Source organism: Ptychodera flava, chromosome 18 (assembly GCF_041260155.1).
Source record: "Ptychodera flava strain L36383 chromosome 18, AS_Pfla_20210202, whole genome shotgun sequence".
Classification (NCBI taxonomy): domain Eukaryota; kingdom Metazoa; phylum Hemichordata; class Enteropneusta; family Ptychoderidae; genus Ptychodera; species Ptychodera flava.
The window spans coordinates 19401264-19421170 of NC_091945.1; the positions used below are offsets into that span (position 1 = coordinate 19401264).

At 36.9% G+C, this 19907-nt stretch overlaps 2 protein-coding genes across 3 annotated transcripts in view; both read right to left on the reverse strand.

Moving 5' to 3' along the window:
- Positions 1-7232: 7232 nt before the first annotated feature.
- LOC139117083 (zinc finger protein OZF-like) lies at positions 7233-10802 on the reverse strand. Its single transcript, XM_070679917.1, has 2 exons — positions 8036-10802; positions 7233-7681 (listed from the first exon to the last, which is right to left on the reverse strand). The coding sequence occupies exon 1, from the start codon at positions 9786-9788 to the stop codon at positions 8640-8642; it is 1149 nt and encodes a 382-aa protein (XP_070536018.1). The 5' UTR covers positions 9789-10802; the 3' UTR covers positions 7233-7681; positions 8036-8639.
- Positions 10803-15159: 4357 nt separating this feature from the next.
- The window catches only part of LOC139117085 (unconventional myosin-Va-like), an 80719-nt gene continuing 75971 nt past the window's right edge, over positions 15160-19907 (reverse strand). For both annotated transcript variants that reach the window (XM_070679919.1, XM_070679918.1), the window contains 2 exons: positions 15979-18609; positions 15160-15830 (listed from right to left, as the gene is read on the reverse strand). In XM_070679919.1, the coding sequence (XP_070536020.1) occupies positions 18367-18609 (243 nt within the window). In that variant the 3' untranslated portion in view covers positions 15160-15830; positions 15979-18366. The remainder of the gene's footprint in view (positions 15831-15978; positions 18610-19907) is intronic.

Sequence of the window (19907 nt, forward strand, 5' to 3'; positions counted from 1 at the left end):
TAGAGGGCGCGTGTTAGCAGGTAGTGGAACGCAAAATCTGAGACACACATACTCGAAGTCTAAGGGAGCGTTTAGTTGTTACGGGCGGAGTGGGCCGGCAAAATCCAAGGAGGTGTCACCTTAAATTTGAAAACTGCAAAGGTGTATGTGTGTGTGTGTGGGGGGGGGGGGGGGGCCTCATGTATTTTTCAAACAACACTAGGGGTGTCACTTAATTTTCATAAGGGACGATTCAGAATTTACTTCCAGGGGGGGGGGGTGGAGGATTTTCTATTTCTCGGTGATTTTTTTCCATGGCCCCCCCCCTAGTAAATTATAGAAAAATCTATGGCCCCCCCCCCTCATCTTTCCTGTTTTTTTTCCATGCCCCCCCCCCTAATATATACATGCATGCTTATACATTATAGACATATCCAGTCTAACAAGTTGCAGGAACTGTAGTGGACATTTAATCGATGATATAACAAATCATTTCAGGGTTATATGACCATAAAAAGAATGATTTGCAGGGACTGCAAGTGGCACACTTTTGGAAAGGGTAGCAATAAACATATCTGGTTGTAAATTTCTGAAGAAAAGTTAATTACTAAATATGAATACTTTTTTCGTTATGTCTCACTGATACATATGATGCACACAAAGACAAGCAAAGATGTCAGTTAGAAATGGTGAACAGAAAATCAGAGGAGCAGATAATTGGCAAAGTGATATATATCTTGAAGTTTAATGGTACATCTCATTTGCAGATATCCAGATATTTCTGGAAAGTGAGATGTACATGTACATGCACACGTTCAGCATACATTTTCATTTGATGATGCTGAATATTTGCAGACTCACGGTGAAAGTTTTAAACATTAGGAATTAAAATTGGTGAAAGCCAACTTGTTTTTAATTTTCTCTTTTTTTCTAATTTGGTTGTCATAAAACCAAGTAGCTGCCACTGAAAGCAACAATGCTGAGGAATATTTTAGAACATTTCTTGAACAAAACGCCTTATCCAAACATGAATTCACATGTTATTCTGCTCATTCCATTCACAATCCAATGTTCATATTAAAATGCAGATAACCCTGTGTAAGTCAAAGTTCACATTTTGTCAGCAGTATTTTTCAAAAATGACAGAGCATTCATATTTCAAATTTTCTTAACAAACTTTAATTTTCAAATAGTCATGATGCGGATGTTTTCAGATGACACGAAACAATACATGTTAATTTGTTTTTTTGCCTTTTCTGCCAGCCGCCACTGTGAAATCTTTGATTATACATATCAGAACGAATGGGACACAAAAGTATTAGCATCAATACACAATGTGTAAGCCTATCCACATTTTTCCTAGCCTCATACACACTGAGATCACTTCTTGGACTACAGCAAATTTCATGTGTACACAATATTTCAACAATCCGACACCATAGCATTGGTGCAGTGCCACATGATCTTCTGGATGCACATACAGGATTATTGGAAAATCAACCCTTTTGTGAATTTTTCACCATATATTTTTGACAGTAATACATAATATTTTTATTTTCAACATTAAAACCTATTCGTTGAAAAGCACCTTGAAGATGAGACGGCCATAAATTTATTTTCGAAAAAGTTTATAGTAGATGTAAGCACTGTAAAAAGTTATGTAGAACATTTAAAAAATTTAGAAAGGGTAAAATTGATGAGAATGAAACATAGAAAAAAGGAGCAGAAAAGAAGAGTAGCAGTAGCAGTAGTTTGCTCAAAGGATGAAGTGGGTGTATATTTGGGGTAAAAACATCAATTTTTGTATCAATGATAAAAATTAATTTAAGTCGAAAACTAGACAGTATTTTCTGAAATGTAATATTTCACTTGAAAGGATAGTATTCATGTAGAAAAAACAACTATTTTACTTGGCATTATCCATCTTCATTTTAAAATTGTAGGGGTTTAAAGACTGACACTCTAATAATTGATTAAAATCATGATCAGCAAAATTAAAATGCCTCTTATTCAAAATGCCTCTTATTAAAAATGTAAGAGCTTTATTGCCAAACAAAACCAATTGATAGTTGTTGTGTTATATAGCATTTAAAAAACATAATGTGAAATTTCAGAAAATTTGACCCAGCCGGAGTGGAGTTAAATTCGTTGGAAATTTTGAAATTGGGAGGCAAAAGAAGCCAAGAAATCAGGTGATTTGCATACATTTGCATAAATTAACACTTCTTTATCATGCAACTTTCAACTGCTTTACAAGCTACAAGGTAAACCCAACCTTAAAAAGACATTTGCTGTAATTTTTAGCATTTGTTCAATGTTCATCTCTGTGTATCAGCATTTGTTTGTTATTCTATCACTACATAGAACACCCAAAGCTGTATTTAGCAACATACCAGTGTGAACATAAATGACCATTGTTATTGTTGATAAATGAATTCTAGTCTTGACTTGATCTGAGATCTCTTTTCAACAAAAACAACCCTGACTGTTCACTGTATGGTTTGTATTGACACGCTAAATACTGGACATTTCATAACGCTTCAGGGAGGAGAACAAGATACTGCAGTAGATGCATAAAACAAACCACTGTGAATATTACCGAATTTGGCAGCTAAAGGAGTTTAACTAAACATGTTGAGTTTATCTGTCACCCAGGTAGCGTCTATGGTGCTCTTTTGTAGAGATCAGAAATTCTGGGCAAATATTGAATTGATGTTTTTTTTCCTTGGGCCCCCCCCCTTAAAGATTGTGGTATTTTTGTCTGGCCCCCCCCCCCTAAATTTTCTTGGGAAAAATGGGTGGCCCCCCTGAAAATCCTCCACCACCCCCCCCCTGGAAGTAAATTCTGAATCGTCCCTAAGTAAGCTTATCCGTCCCGTCAAATAGCAGTTTTAGTGTTCAAAAATATTCTGGGAGAAACAAATGATTCGCTGCATGATTTCATTCTCTGAAGTAATTTATCTGTAAATCTGAATAAAAGTATAATTATCTGTCACATGATATCTTGCCTTGGCAACTCTGAGGCTTGTCTCATATATAAATCGAGCTCACTGAGGACAATGAACAATTCCTGTATATATATTTAAATATTAGAGACATATAGTAAGTTTTGTCAGGGAAAATATTCAACAGTAACCATGCTATGCTAATAATGGTCAGATGACAATTGACATACATAAGCCATATTCTGATGTTTATACATCTTAATTTATTTCTTTATCATGGAAACTATGGTCTGTAAAAATGCCTTTTCTACAGTAATTTTGATTGGTAGCACCAAGATTGCTTTCGAAGAAAAGGTGAAAATTGCCAAACTTCACTGAAATATCCTGGAATTTGAAAACCACAAAGTAGTTTTAACTTTGAACAACATACACCTGCACTTCTGTCGAATCATGTGGGAAGGAGAACAACTTGCACAGTGAGTTACTTACGCTAATATATATATATATATATATATATTATATATATATATATATATATATATATATATATATATATATATATATATATATATATAGTCAAAGTAGTTAAACACTTAAATTCACTCCGATGGAAAGAAATACAGCAATGATGTAAAGTAACGTCATGCAAGTGCAAGCAATAGACCATTATGGGTTCTCTATAATTGCGTCATATGAATGATGAAGATATGACATCAGCAGGATTAGTTTATAACAATTAATATACAGCAAAGAAATAACATCATAAAAATCTCCTAGGTGTTCATCAGTTATTTACCAAGGCGACTGTTTCGGGGATTTGAAAACAATACAGTCAATGCCTTGGCTCCCCAAGCAGTACTGATCAGGTACCACCAAACCTTAAGTTATTCTGAGTCTTATGTTATATATGATGTCTTTCGGTTTTAGATTAAAGTTGAGGATATATATATATATATATATATATATATATATTATATATATATATATATATATATATATATATATATATATATATATATATACATATATATAATTAATGTTTCATTCAGATATAATTATCCATATAGAGGAAACAGATAAATAAAATGAATAAACAATAGAAAAGTATATAGCAAATCAAGTTACACCAGTTTTTCCATAACTTACTGTATGTGAAAATAAAAAAATTCAGAATTGCTGAAGTAAGAGGGGTATCAGTGATGTGCAGTTATATATATATATATATATATATATATATATATATATATATATATATATATATATATATATATATATATATATATATATATATATATATTATATATATATATATATATATATATATATATATAGAGAGAGAGAGAGAGAGAGAGAGAGAGAGAGAGGAGAGAGAGAGAGAGAGAGAGAGATACACTAAAGCAATGAGACGATTTTTCTAAGCTTCTATTCGTTGCTCATCCAAAACTTGTGGTGCAAAAAAGAATAAAAAAGAACAAGAAGAAAACAAATAAATAAAAAATGCATTTGTCTTTGAACAACCCTAATACAAGTAATACGATTGGAATTAACTAATATGGGATAATTGGATCTCTTAATTTTTCAAATTAATTTAGCAAACATGTGACATGCCATATAGCTGTAAGTTGCAATATATCAAACTACCCATGGAAACAGGTGTGTTGCAAAAAAAAGAACAGCAGACGAGCTTACATTTGCAGATTAAATCAACATTACTTCACTATCCAATTATCCCAAATTAGTTCCAACCATGTTATTAGTCTAGTTACTGAAGTAATGAAATTAAACCATTCAACGAATAACAAACTGGCAAACCTTGAAACCGTATGACCGCAAAACATAGGCCATCAAGTCACTGCTGAGTCCATGGTTTGAAGACATTCAATAAAGATGAAAATGGAAATCATAAAAGTAAGTTTGCCATGTTAAATAAAGAACGAGGGCTATATAATATGAGGGCCTGGGCTAAAGCGATGCTTGTGTTCGGTCGTTAGTCCGGATCACACACGGTTGAATGCCAAGTCCACAGTTTTATACTTATACTACCCGATACACGTTCAAAACGAAATTCTAGGGTCGGTTTGCCACGTTAAATGAGAAATTGAAGCGGCGGGCATACAATGGTGAGCTGGCTGCTAACTCAATCACTGTTCGTAGGAGGGCGTATGTACATCAAGTTACATCGCAAATAATACATGCACAAGAGGAGAAAATAATAAACACTCTCCTATTCCAAACAAAAATAGGTTATAGCCATTTTGGTTGGTAGGAGCTACTTGACTGCTCCGACTCAGAAAAACTGCTCTTCAAGAAGAGAGCACGTTTTACAACCTATCACCTTTTTCATTTTCCCTACCTCTTCTTGTGAGATACTGGAGGGAATCTGTAGACCAATGTCACTTCTATTAAGTAGCGGTTCTTTCGGAAATGCATTTCATACAAGAAAATAAACGACGGTAACTCATCATCTATTTTAATGCTTTCATACCTTAAACACATCTTTTCATTCAAATGCCTGGGTAACATAGATTTACTTAATTTTCCAACCTAGCTTATGATCACTCAGTCTAAACTTTCATATACATATCTACTACTTTGTACGTAGAGAAAATTTTTATGTCTCTTTAGAAATTTTAAAAAAAAAGAGTGAGATTTGAAGATTCTGCAAGTACGCAAATTTGTTACCACAACCATGTCTTTGATAATCAATTAATTCTTCTTCCAACTATCCAATATTCACTTGTAAACTTCTGTTTTATTATCCTGTGTATTTGTGGGTCAGTATAATCATAGACCCTCGAGAAAAACTTCCTTCTTGTGAATCGAGTTGCTGGCTAGTTGGCTCATGATCCGAACGAACATAGATGTAGTCTAGCTCTCTAGTTATAGAACGATGGGATAGCTGGCTCACCATGGGCATGCCTGCCCCTTTCATTTGACATTACAAATCGACCTTATAGTATTTCCATTTCTTGATTATCAATGTAATAGAACCATGGACCTAACAATCGACAATGAACTATGAGTGATACTACAGCCATGGAGGTAGCAGAGACTACCTCCATGCTACAGCCAAGTGGCCGAGCGAGCATCGCTTCAGTCCCGGGGCCTTGCTTTCATTCCTTCATTTAACATGCTAAACCAACCTTTATGTCCATTTATACGTTTATTAACCATAAATTCAAACCAAGGACTTGGCAATGACTCGAAAGTCTGTCCACAAAGTCGAGCATGCCAACGTTAACCAACACAAAACTCTGTCGTTCATGGCAAACAAGACAAGTCCCGGCGAACTCCCTTTCGGAAGTTTAGGCCAGACCGTGACGTCGGCGGCGATTTTTGTTCAATTAAGAGTCCCGTAAGATCTCACAAGTTTTTCTCACGGGTGTTTGCCTGAAGCGAGATGTAACTTTACACTGTCATCATGTCAACCGACAAAAACAAGGAACTTTAAACTTTTACCAACCACAACAAAACTATGTCAAAGTTTACTTGTACTCATTGAGTCTAAATTATCCATGAAAACAGAACTCATCTGTGCTAACGCTCATAAATTAACCCTGAATGCTGAAAGAATACTTGCAGCGCCCTCTCATGATATGCATTTTCGGTAACCGTTTTACTTATTTATTTTTTTGCGTAGTCTTAAAGGTCAAGCTATTAAAAGGGAGGGGGTGTCGTCGGAATGGCGCCTGTAGAACTTCATCTTGTTTTACAAACAGTGTATTTCACGCACGATGTCTCGATACAGAACGTCAACACAGGTGCAACATTTTATCTGTGGGTCCATAGCTGTGGTGGCGGGGTTTAAAGTCGTAAAAGTCAAAACCAGCCTGTAAAAGGTAGGAATCCCGTCTGTAACCACCACATATTGGACCCAAAGCTACAACATTTTAATTTTACGATGTAAATTATTACAAACATGCTTTAACTTTCATCAATCGCCAACGTACCTTGGATACAGTGTTTACATTGGTCATATGGTGGATCCCATACGACCCCTGAACCTGTCCCGACCAATCCCTCCTTTTAAATAAAGAAAAAGTACTTATCTCCGGGTACATCAGCCGATCACATGACTGTAGAAAATATATCGTAACACATTATTTTATATCAGTTTCAAAATGCCTCTGCAGTATGCTGGCGGGTAGGTTTTGAAATAAATTGTATTAAGGGAGTCGCAAAAAGGTTGTATTAGACCCATGCGACCAAGGTCAACACTACATCCGAGGTACGTTGACAATTAATGAAAGTTAAAAACATGATTGTCATGATGTATATTAAAATTTAAGTGCATGACGTATGCTGGCTACAGTGCATGAAATACATCGTTTGTAAACAAAAAAAGTAACACTGGCACATTTCCGACGACCCTCCCCCTTTAAGGCAAAGACCCCTTACCAAGACGAAATCACTCGTTCTATATCCTGACCAAGAATCAAGCGGAAAACCTGTACATATATAAATTTAGTTTTATTCCTGTAATACGGGGAGGAAGGGTATAGGTAGGAATTGTGAACATCTGAAGATGGCAAACAGAGTGATATTTACTGCCATGGGCAAACTGTACTTGGAGCATCTCAACACCAGAAAGCAATTGCTGACATCACGGTTGTTTTTTGATGTCCATCTGTTGTAACAAACGTGTTAAAAAGTATTTGGGTCTGGCAAAATATGTCTAATGATATAGTTGCTCACAAAATACAATGCATGTGGCCAGAGCACTACAATGAACTTGCATTGAGTGAAGTTGTTGACGACTTAAGGTTGTATGCACCTCGGAAGTGAAAGACTTAAACTTTTGCTCTAACTTTCCCAAGGAATATTTTAATCATACTCTTTCAAAATCAAGAATAAAAATAGGGGGTCACCGTGCAAATTTTTGTACTAGAGAAATAAATTACCAAAGATTTACCGATATTAGAAATTCAAAATGGCCGCCATCCCTGTGTTAACTCAATGGAGAAAAATAAAAATTTTCGAATTTCGAAAAACTAAGCCAGTGAAAAGTTTTCTTTCACCAAGAGCTCTAAATGAACCCCCACATGTGGTATATCAGAAGAGAACTGTAAAAGTTTGAGAGTCCGAATGTCTGTCCCCGAGGTGCGTTCTACCTTAATACAAGATTCCAGTTTTTCTTGAACCCATATATCCAGCTGTTTATGTTTACCAACTGATAATCTGTGATAATGTGTGAAGTTGTTATCAATTTCCAAGCAGTTCAATTATATTTCCCCTCTATTAAAGATGGCCAAAATGGTGTTACAACCATCCAATTTCACTGGCTGCCAGCTTCTAATAAAACACTGGCAAAAGGGTGAAGATACCTATCACGATTGAAGTAGAAATAGATGACCTCTTCAGCAAAATTATATTTTTTGTGTCGTATGCAGACACTGGTTTTATTACCTTAATAAATGTAAAAGTATACAAAAGGGCTTAACATGTGATGAAGACATTGTGGTTACAAAATCACATGCATAGGTCTTTAAGAAAAGTGCGTCTGGCTTTACAGTGTAGTAACTACTCTGAATTTTCACAGCATGTGTGGAAGATGGAAGACTTCCTCATGAAGAGGTATGGATGTCAGTTCTTTATGAAGGGCAGATACAGATATGGTCAGAAGAGAGCAGGTGGTATTTTCTGTGGCTCGCTATATGTGAGTTAAGCTTGCCAGATGGTTGAAAAGGGTGTGTACAATATTTTTCAGAAATGAAGTTAATGGACTGCCGCTGGCAGTGTATTTTTGTGTCTTCTCATGTGGGAGTAGAGACCGTAGGATCTACTGAAGCATTTGCCGCAGTGTTCACATTGGAAAGGTTTCTCTCCGGTGTGCATCCTGACGTGGCACACAAGATCACTTCTGGCAAAGAAGCTCTTGCTGCACACACTGCATTTGAAGGCCTTGCCTTGGCTGTGTCGCTGTATGTGAAACTTCAGGGAGGTTTCATAGTGGAAACACCGTCTACATATATCGCACTGGTACGGTTTGTCACCCGTGTGGGTGTTCATATGCCAAGTCAACAACCTGTTTCTGTGGAAAGACTTCCCGCACTGTTTGCAGCAGAAAGGTTTCTTTCTCTTATCAATGTTTCCTCCTGTATGTCTTCTCATGTGCAGTCGAACGCTAGCCTTACGGTTGAATTTCCTTCCACAGATTTCACACGGAAAGATTTTGTCCGAATGCGTGGGTCCATGCTCCCGTAGGCTGGCCTTGCTATGGAAGGCTTTTCCGCATTTGTCACAACAGTATGGCCTCTCACCGGTGTGAGTCCTCTGGTGATCCCTCAATCTGTGCTTGGCATCAAAAGTCTTATCACACTGGTCACAATGCAGCTTTTTGGCACGCTGCTTCACATGGCGTGCAGGTTTGCTCGCAGGATCAAAACCACTGTGGCATGTATCATGGTCAAGTTTCTTGCGAACTTCTTCTTCACAAACTTTCCCTTTTCCATTATTAACATTCTGTTGTGTCTCTACTCGGCCATTATCACTTTGCAAACTCTTTCTGTTTTTGCCAACTTGTGTTTTTTGTGCCCTGTGAACTTTCTCATGGTTAAGTAGCTTTGTTTTTGTCATGAAAGTCCCCTTGCATGTTACACAGGTAAACACTTTACTTTTGCCGGAAGAGAAAGAATCCTCATCCTCTACTTTGATTGCAAGTTTCTCCCTTTTCAATGTTTTTGCCATCTTCAGTAAGTCCGACACCTTCAGTTTGGGTTTCTTGGTTCGGTACTTTGCAATATACCTCGCCCTGACTTTCCACAGTGTTTCCTCTAACCTCACTTTCTTGTTCCTCACTAAGGTCAGAGCTTTCCACAGTTTTGTAAAATATTCCTGAGGATTGTACTGAATCCCACGATTCATTGCTTTGTCTCTCTTCTATCCCTTTCCCCACTCGTACGGCATAATTTTTTTTGTCTCTCTCAGGGACAGCATGCCTTGGAAAACCCACAGCATTTCTGTTCTTACGTACTCTGTCTTGAAGCTCAGTTTCAACTGTCGGTGGAGATTCTAGTGGAATTATTGCAGTAATTCCGCTTTGTTTCTGGTTTGCTGCCTCTTGCTCTTCAGTTTGTGTCAAGAACTGTCCTCTGCTTTCAATATCACAATTCTCTAAATTCCTGCCACTTGAATCCTCCAACGTTTCCCTGGTATTGTCACTTGCAAGTGGATACTGCACAGCATCAGTGGGTACTTTCTCTCTCTTATCTGCATCTTCCACATCATCATCATCATCATTATCATAACCATCTGTTGCTATGGAAGCAGGATCACAGGAACTGCTATCACTGGAAGCAAACTCATGAGAATTACTGTCTTCACTTCCTTGCAAATTTGATTCTCTGTCAAACACGCTGAGGGCAGTCTCTTGACTTTCTGTAGAGCTGTCTGGCATTGAATCCTGGGAGATTCTCTGTTTCTTGATGACTTCATTGCAACACAGGAAGTTAAGAAGAGTGGTGGCATCTGTTGATTAAAAAAAATCATCACCTAAAGATATTAGTGAGATGTTTCTGAGGTTTAAAAATTTAGAGGACAAAGCTGTGAGATCTGGTTACTTTGTAATGGGAACAGTGATATTGCTACTGCAAACAGAGGGGAGCTGCAAAGGTAATACCACCAGCAACTGAAGGCAGCAGTATGTCAGCCATTGCAGCAGAAACAACCACATAATGTTTGACACCCCTATGTGGCAAGTGACAAGTACCCATTTACCCTTGATATGACTGGAATCACAACTACATTTGATCTGTGTTTCTGCCTAAAATGCAAGTGGATGCTTTCCTCTGATGGATGTTACTGAAAATATAACTACGGTACTTGACCAGTTTATATGTACATTTGTGATGGAAAATTTTATGGCAATAACTTGAATAAAGTTAACACAAGATTACTGCAGTAAGAAAAGACGTTTGATGCCACCACGTATTGATATGGAGGGGTGAGTTTGCTGCAGGGGTGACAGGAATGGCTGAGGAATGTGTAGAGGGGCAGCACAACCACTCTTTTGAACATGGGTTGGAAGACGATGAGTTTCGTTGCTATACAGATATAGCCCACCATGGGAACGAAAGCCATCCTGTAAAGTGACTGCAGACTATTTATTGTTTAGTAACTGTAATATTTGTAAAGTGCAACCTGTAACAGGTTATTTGTTATAAATTGCTACTTGTAACAGGTTATTTTTTTAAATTGCTACTTGTAACAGGTTTTTGTTAATTAACTGTTGAGGTATGTAGAGCAGTACCTTTTGTGTTTTGGTATCAGCATGGAGCTTACTCAACATGTTCTGACAGCACAGCTTAAAGAGATGAGTCATTTTGTTGATGTTGTTGGTTCTTCTCACTTCATTCCATGCATCCCAGCAGTCTGATTGAAAAAATATTGCATTCAGTGATAAGTATGTGACACAGTTATTAAAAAAGATTAATAAAAGACTAAAAAAATACCGCAATTATACGGTGTTGCTCAAATTTGATCAGAATTGATACATACCAAAGATCAACTATAAGTGTTGTTTCTATCTGTTCAGTGTAGGGAAATTCTACGTTGATGTTATGAAATGATTTCTGCACAGTACAACCAGAAAAACAACAAAAAATATTTAAACCAGAAAAACAAGAATGACAAAAGTTAATAAGGTCTGAAACTTTAGGTACTGGAGGTCAACTTTAGCAACATGCATAGCAGAAACAGATAGTCCCTCTTACATGTTGTTTGAGCATAGACAGTCTTCCCCCCTCTACTGTCTATGGTTTGAGCAGGTCTGTTAATATGTCACATTTCATTCACAATGACAGGAAATGACTAATTAGCTGTTTCAGTTACTGCCACCACTCCCACACATAATAGGTACCCTGCATACAAATAGGTTAAAGGTCAAAAATCTCTTACTCAGATGTGTGGGCTGTTTCAGTTACTGCCACCACTCCTGCACATTTGCAGGATTTCCCCCTTTTCTTTCCTCATTTGCATATTTTTGACACTGACATGTTCATTTGAACAATGTCACATCTCAACCCCTGCATCTACCTGTACACCAAATACTGAGATGGTAGCTTTGGCGGTATGGGAGCCTTTGCATGTGACGGACATACATCCACACATACATACCCACATACATACAGACGCCATTGACTCACCATATGAGCTCTTTTTGGTATTTATATAAATACCAAATATGAGCTAAAATTCCCATATCATTGACCAGCTCTTAAACTGAAGATCTGACAGTCCACTTGAAATCCACAAACTTCAAACTGACAGACTACTGTTAGGCAGAGTTCAATTTCATAAGACAGAAGAAAAAAATTCCACTCAATGGTGAAAAAAAGAGATTAGTTTTGTTCCTGGTCAAATCCTCCTCCCCTCTCTCTCTCTCTCTCTCTCTCTCTCTCTCTCTCTCTCTCTCTCTCTCTCTCTCTCTTTTGGTGTGTTCATTCAACAAAATCATCACCACAGTTTTCCAATAAATTATACACTATCTACCTGACTTTTTATGGTAGAATAAATCCTGAGGCCAGATATTTGGACTCTCAAACTTTTACAATACTTTTTTGGTCTACAAATTGCTAGGGGCTCATTGTGAAGGCCATGAAGTAGCTAACTTTATACTGGATTAATTTTGTGAAGATCGAAAATGAAGTTTTTCCAATGAAATTAACACACGGATGGTGGCCATTTTGAATTATAAGTGTCGATAAATATTGCATGACTTGTTTGTCTAGTACCAAATTTTGCATAAACCCTGGTTTTTATTGATGGTTTCATAGGGAAAGTTTTAAAGTTTGAGCAAAAGTCTTTCAATTTGGAGGCACAATGTATACTACCTTAGAAAAAGTACTAGTAACAGAGTTGAACAGACTCTTTGTGAGAAGTTTCGTTTGTTGGAGTCAGTCGAAAATTAAAAAAAAACCAAACTTGTTTTAATCTCACATCAACTTTGGGAAAAAATGCATCGCCGCATCACTTTCTCCACAAGTAAATAACAAGAAACATAATGTCTCTTCCTCTGATGACCGACAGATACATTATACATCTGGGGGCTCATAGAAGACGTGTCCGTTACGTCATCTTCTCTCATGCTTTACATTGAAATTTCCAATGGCTAGGTACGGTAAAATGAAAGCTGACAAAGTTCTTTACAATTAACAACTAATCATGAAAAGATTAACTTGAAATTACGATTGATTTCTTTTCCACAATTGATTTATTTTCCGCTGAATACTCTGTTTATGTTCTTCCGTATATGCAAATTTAACAACTTCTCAAATTACAGAACGCAAGAGATTGATGCTGCGGTAGTTTTGCGTTCTGAACGCGGACAACGGACTGTACTCAAGTATCTGACTGAAAATATTCATGACAACTGCATCATCAGTTGCTGCGGTTCCGGAGCCCACAATTCTCCGATGATTTCGGCACTACGCAGAATCATCGGGAAAAGTTAAGTCGTGTGCTACGCATCACTCAGGCTCGTTTACACTGGGATTAAGTTCAAATCGCTAATACTTCTGGTAGAAAAACTATATCCATAATGTCTTACCTCTTCTTGTCATGTTGACCACGAGTTCTATTTCGGCATCTTCAGAGTCTTCAAGTAGCACAGACTGCATTTTATCTTTCGACAATGAGTTCGGTGGACCTGTCGAAAGAGTTAGTCTGACGTCACTCCAAGGCTGGAGGGTGAAACTTACGTTTGCTTCCATCGTAGAACTTCCACGGAAGGAAATTCACCTATTCGGACGATCAGAATCTACGACTTGCAGCAAATCTTAGCGCAACTGACAGTGGATTCTATGAGCTCCGCTGAGTTGAGCTGAGGCGGACTTGTGATCCTAATATGGGATCCAGGGTCGTCTGTAACTCGCTGAGATTGCCAAAGATCATCCACCGTGCGTGCACCTTTGACCCCGTGAACCTCAAGCCAGTCAAGTGCAGAGGGCGCTTGTCAAATTTCCTGCTTATATATTGCGCTGTTGTCAGTAGTTGGAGCTACAACTGGGTTTTTCACGGGTTTTATTTTTTAAATCAATTAAAAGATAATGTTCTGCTCCGAAAATTTTTGTTAGCTTTTGAACACGACGTCTATACATGTGAATTGCACTATTATTGTTTACATTTGAATTCTAGTCTGGATTAGAGTTGACAATGCAGTGTATCTCAACATGCTGTAAGGAGTAGAACAAGAAACTAAAGTTGACATGAAAAACAAAAATATGAACAAATCATCAAAAGTTACAGCTACTGGTCATTAGAGTCACTTTTGTTCAATCACACAGATTTGCCCAAACATCACACCTCAGAGCACTGTAAAGTTCATCAAAACACAAATTTAAAGTTGCTTGAGAATTTTGTCGTGAATTTCTCAACGAAATGAAATGCATGAAATTCAATCATAAACTGTAGAAATATGAATACATAGAGTGATATTAAAATGTTCTATTCTTAATGGCATGGGTTCTTGAATGGAAGAGTCTCAGGCTGTTGGCAGATATAATGACATATTGCAGTCATTATCAGTCTGATCAACACATCTTACCTACACATCTTTTCCAGGTTGTTGAAGGATGCTTAGTATGCACCATAGACTTCGTCAATTAGTGATTGATAAAAAAAAATTCTCCAAGTCTAAATACGGATGCTTCATGCGTTTACCCTTTAACCACCAAAACTTTCATACATGCACCACTTACTTTCAATACAGTGGTAGAACTTTGCCTGTTCACACCAGATTCCCTGTAAAAAGCTCACATTGACCATTTGTAGTAATGTGCAACAGAAGAACATGGCTGAAAGGGTTGAGATTATCCTGTTTGAAACATCTTTTATAGGAGAGTGTGCTTTTGGACACAAGTTTTTATAATACCTACACTTTGCTAGCGCTGTTCCTCTGCTTGGGAGGATCCATTGTGTCCCTTCAGGAGTAAATTGAGTTTCCAGTGTCTTCCTTTTTGTGAAAATTTTCAAACAGGGCTAGCGGTCATTTTGAATATCAGTAAATTCTACATGATCTTTTTAGAAGCAGTATTTGGTCGGTGACTCTCTATTTTAATTGATTTTGACACACTTCCTTGAAAGTTTTCTTTAGGAAAGTTTGTGAAAAACATAAATTTCAGCTTCAAGGCATACTACCTTAGCACTGATAGCTTGGTGGGTTTGAGTTGATCTGCTCTGAACAACTCATCCTATTTATTTTCATGAAAGCAAACAAAAAACGATAACAACAACAACGTCATTTTCAATATATATATTACATTGTTTTATTCATTTCTGACATCACTTTGCACAATTTCTTTCATTCACAAATATTCTCTCATCAAGTCGACAGAAACTGCAAATTTACGATTTCTCTTTCAACTTGATGAAAAGTTCAAGTTCAGTTACATGTGAATTGCTACTCCATTAACAGTGTAGCAAAACTTCAGACAACAGAAACTTTGCAATTCTATATAGGTTGATTCAAAAGATTTTCTATTGTGGCGCTTGAAAGAGTCATTTACAGTCTGAAATCTTTTTTTTGCGATTTTGTTTGCATTCTGTCGCTAAAATTGAAGGCACCTCAAGTAAAACCAAGGTATCCTCTGGACAATGCAAGCTTTTCACTTGTAAAGCAATTAAACAAAAGTATTCACTGATTCGACATAGAGGGCGAACTACACAAGTGACCACTTTCACAGATGGGGCATGACCACACAAGAACCACACAGACACTTTCCCACTTTAGACATATTCTGTGAGCACTGTCTAACTAACTATTGTGTAGGTGTATTACAACTATTCAAATTTGCCTGATTTTTTTAGCTTTCCATTCTTACAAAGATAACCTTTGACAAGACAGTAAAATAACTTACTCCTCATTTTGTTCAGGGCTGGTTTGAGCAAAATCACGTTCTACATGAAAACCTAACACATTGTTTAAACCCACAAAACACTGCTGTTCAGGGCTGGTTTGAGCAAAAACGTTCTACATGAAAACCTAACACATCGTGTAAACCCACAAAACACTGCTGTTCAGGGCTGGTTTGAGCAAAATCACGTTCTACATGAAAACCTAACACATTGTTTAAACCCACAAAACACTGCTATGTCAAGGGCCAGATTCTGTCTTCTTTCAAATCTACAAGTCTGAAAAAATCGCAAAACTCTCAGATTCCTACATCTGAAATCTATAATACCACAACCATAGCAAAATATACAAATCGATGGCCAAAAAAATTGAAAATATTACATAGTCGGATCACAATACTGGTATAACACATATCATACTACTGGTAAATATTCATATATATACAAATTAATGAACAGTATTACCATCGGTTGTCCTTTCAAAAAGATTCAAGAATATGCCACGATAATTTTAATATACATTGTGCAATCACTTGCATTTGCCAAAAAATCAGCATAAAAGAATTTATGATGAACGAAAATATACCCTTCAAGCAAATGACCTGTGAAAAACACGAATGCAGCAGAAAAAAAATATTTACAGCCTTTTTTGTGATGAAAATGGTAAAAAATACAAAACTGCCTCCAAGATTACTATGGAATAATGAAAGAAAACTCAGACAGAAATTCCAATGTTTCTGCAATTTCTGCAATCAATCTTTTCTTTGAAATTTCGTAAAGCTCTAAATGCCAGTGTTGCTACTTTGACAAAATTTACGGTAAATTGTTGGAGCTTAGGTAAATTAAGCAACTCAAGAGTTTTGAATGATAAAATTTTCAAATAAATAAGTACACTATATACCTATAATCCATAAGTTATTTCTTGAAATAAAAGACAAATTCTACGTGAGATTCTTGAAAATTAGTTGTAAAACATGTTTGCCCATTCTCAATGACATCTCTTTGACAAGAACTTGTTCTTCTCCCCAGAAAATTATTGTGTCCACTCTACCCTTTACTAAGGACTTACATATTATAAAACTCAGACTTTCATAAACAAAAGTTTACTACAGTACCGCAAGAGGTGGCGCCCTTCTGGATGATCAGACATTTTACCAAAATGAATGGGGAAGGACTACGCCTGACGAGAAAACTCTCTGATACTCAGAGCTGTGGGAAGCTTTCAAAAGGTGTGGGTTTGAATTTACCACGCAACAAAAATTTACAAACAATCTCTCCTCTCAAACGACCACTGACTAAAACTGTAAAATGACTTCAACACCCGATGTCAGATTTTCACTCCGTTTAAAAGTGTCATCACAATTGCTTTTTCTTTGATATAATTTTACACACAGATTATGGCATGTTCAACTCCTGTTGACCATGAAAGCGTAGCGCCTGTATTAATTATATTACATTATTTTTCGCATGGTCAAATGATAGACTATCTCAACTTCATGGCTGCAAACATACTGCACTGGCAGTTCGCAAATTTTCATAATTCTATACCACTTTATTGGGAGTAAGTTTGATAAGACTGAAGCATACCTAGCAAATATTACAAATCAGCATAACACTAAGGGGTCTCTTTTTGCATTTACTGTGGAAAGGCCCCCTGAGAAAATCGATTTTTTTTTAATTTAAGCAAGCTTGGGTCCAGTGTAGTTCAGTTTGCTGTCAGTCTTTTCAAGAGGTCCTTCATATGATATTGGGCTCTGTCTTGGTGCATCTTAGCAAATTGACCAGCTCTGTCACATCTTGACAGTATACATATATTATAAGGAAATTTTCAAAAAACCTTATAAGATCTCCATAAAGTTGCAAATAGTAAAGGGAAAAATCTTTGTATGCCATTGGTTACCTTACCAATTTTTGGCAGAGAATTAATTACAGAAGAAAAAAAAAATTTCTTTCTCAATGCTCCGGATCTGTATTAAAATGTCGCTCAGCAAGTAGGTCAACAGATCCTGGAGGACAGCTGTGATGGGTTTTGATGAGTTTCAATGGGTTTTTGCATTTGTAGCACACAATGACAGAATTTTACGCAGACCCCATAATAGGGCAATGCTGAGAATTTACCTTATTACTTGAAGATGTTCCTTTTTGACATCAAGTTCAAATTTTCCACATTAAAAGTTGCAAACATTTAACGATACTGTCTTGATTCTATGCAATGCTCATTACATCAGCAACAATTGATAACAAATAGCACTCCTTGAAATATGAAATGGATACACTATGAGGTTCTAATGGTGTCAAAAGCTGGACACACCGACATTTGGATCTCTAGGTGGCGCTCTTCAAACTAGTTTGATCATTTATAGCCAATCATTGAGTACTGCTAACATGGTGTACAATTTCACTGAATTTCATTTAAGACCCGGTGTTTCTTTTTTGTTCAAATTTTAGAATAGGGATTCCTTCGTGGAAGACCAAAAATTCACTCAGATCATTTTAACTTCAGAAAATATATAATACTATCACCATGGAGACTGGGGAAATAGGGTGTATTGCACAAAATTGTATTGTTTTATCCCAATCATGAGCCAAGTTTTTACACTTTTTCAAGGAAGCCGAGATTCCAGTGTTCCGGTATCGTAATGGTGTCCAGTTCAACTGAGGATGGATTGTACGGAAACGTGACCGGGAACGAGAACTTGGTGTCCATCAGCAGTTTCTGGGTTTCGTTGTCGCCTCTGGCCTTCCTCAGAGTTTCTTGGACTTTCCTTACAAACGATGCCTCAACTCGACTTTCAAATTCATTCACAGGCGTGTACAGATTCAGGATCTTGACAATCTGTGATTGAGAAAAAGAGAAAATCAACAACGTATACAAACACCTATACATACAGACTTACGTGCCAATGCATAGGCTCCCACTGGCACATGCAAATGGAAGCTAATCACTTTACTATATGGATGAATATAGGTTGAATATTGCTGGACCAAACTTGGCATGCATACATGGTTGTCACTTTGATACTTCTGTGACTATGGTCTATGATTCAGAACACTTTTTCAGCAAGTACAAGCCATAAATTTCAGCAATTCACACCCAAGTAAACCTTCCAGCCAATGAACTGTAAAAAGGTCCAACTATGTCTATGACAAACATTGGAAAAATTCATAAATCACAGCATTGACAGGGTCATGTGAAAGTCGAGACAACCATTCATATTAGACATCATCTAGTTGTCTGCACAGTCATACACCTTGACAAGATGCAATTAAACACGAAATCTACATTTGCTACATGAGATTAGTAAACCATGTCATCAAGCATGACACTTACATTTCTAAAATTTGGAAATGTACACTATAGATGCATGATTCTAAGCTTAATTAAACCTGCCAAGTGCAGTACACTGAGAGGGCTGGGAAACTTCCAGAGCTGTTTGGTTCACACAGGTCACATTCCAATCATGTCCTTGCATGGAGATCCGGTGGCTTATCCATTGTAAATGATCACATCAGAATTAGGCCAAAAAAAAAATTGTGCTGTTCCGATAACATGGTTTTCAAGAATAGGGGTAGGTAGGTCGGCAGAAATTTTTTTTTAATTTTTAAATATGCATTTTTCAGGGGTTCAGTGTGATCAAACACTGGCCAAAACATTTTTAGAAAAACTTATCATACATATAAAAGGAATAAGAAAATAAGACGTCCTTGTTCAAGCAAAAATCAAATGCCAGGTAACGAACACGTGATTTTACGGGATTTTCTTTCTTTTTTTCACTTCCATGTTTGCGTTGCTCTAAAAAGTTTAGGGTCGGCAGGCAATAAATAGGGTAGGTCGGGTTATCGGAACAGCACAATTATTTTTCTTTGGCCTTAGCATTAGCAAACAACTGGCCAGTGAACCATCAATGCAGTAAGAAATACAAAAGTACTTCAAAGTTGTGGAATCGAGTTCAGTTCACGACACAATGAGCTTTGATTAGTGGGAAAAATGCATTATTAGTTTCGCTTGAAAAAATTAGTTTGGCTCAGCCTGGGTGAAATTTGATATTATTTTGGCAGCACTCTCAAAGGACATGCTCAGTGTACCTTATTCACCATACTAGAATCTACATAGTAATCTTCTTGCACAGAGAG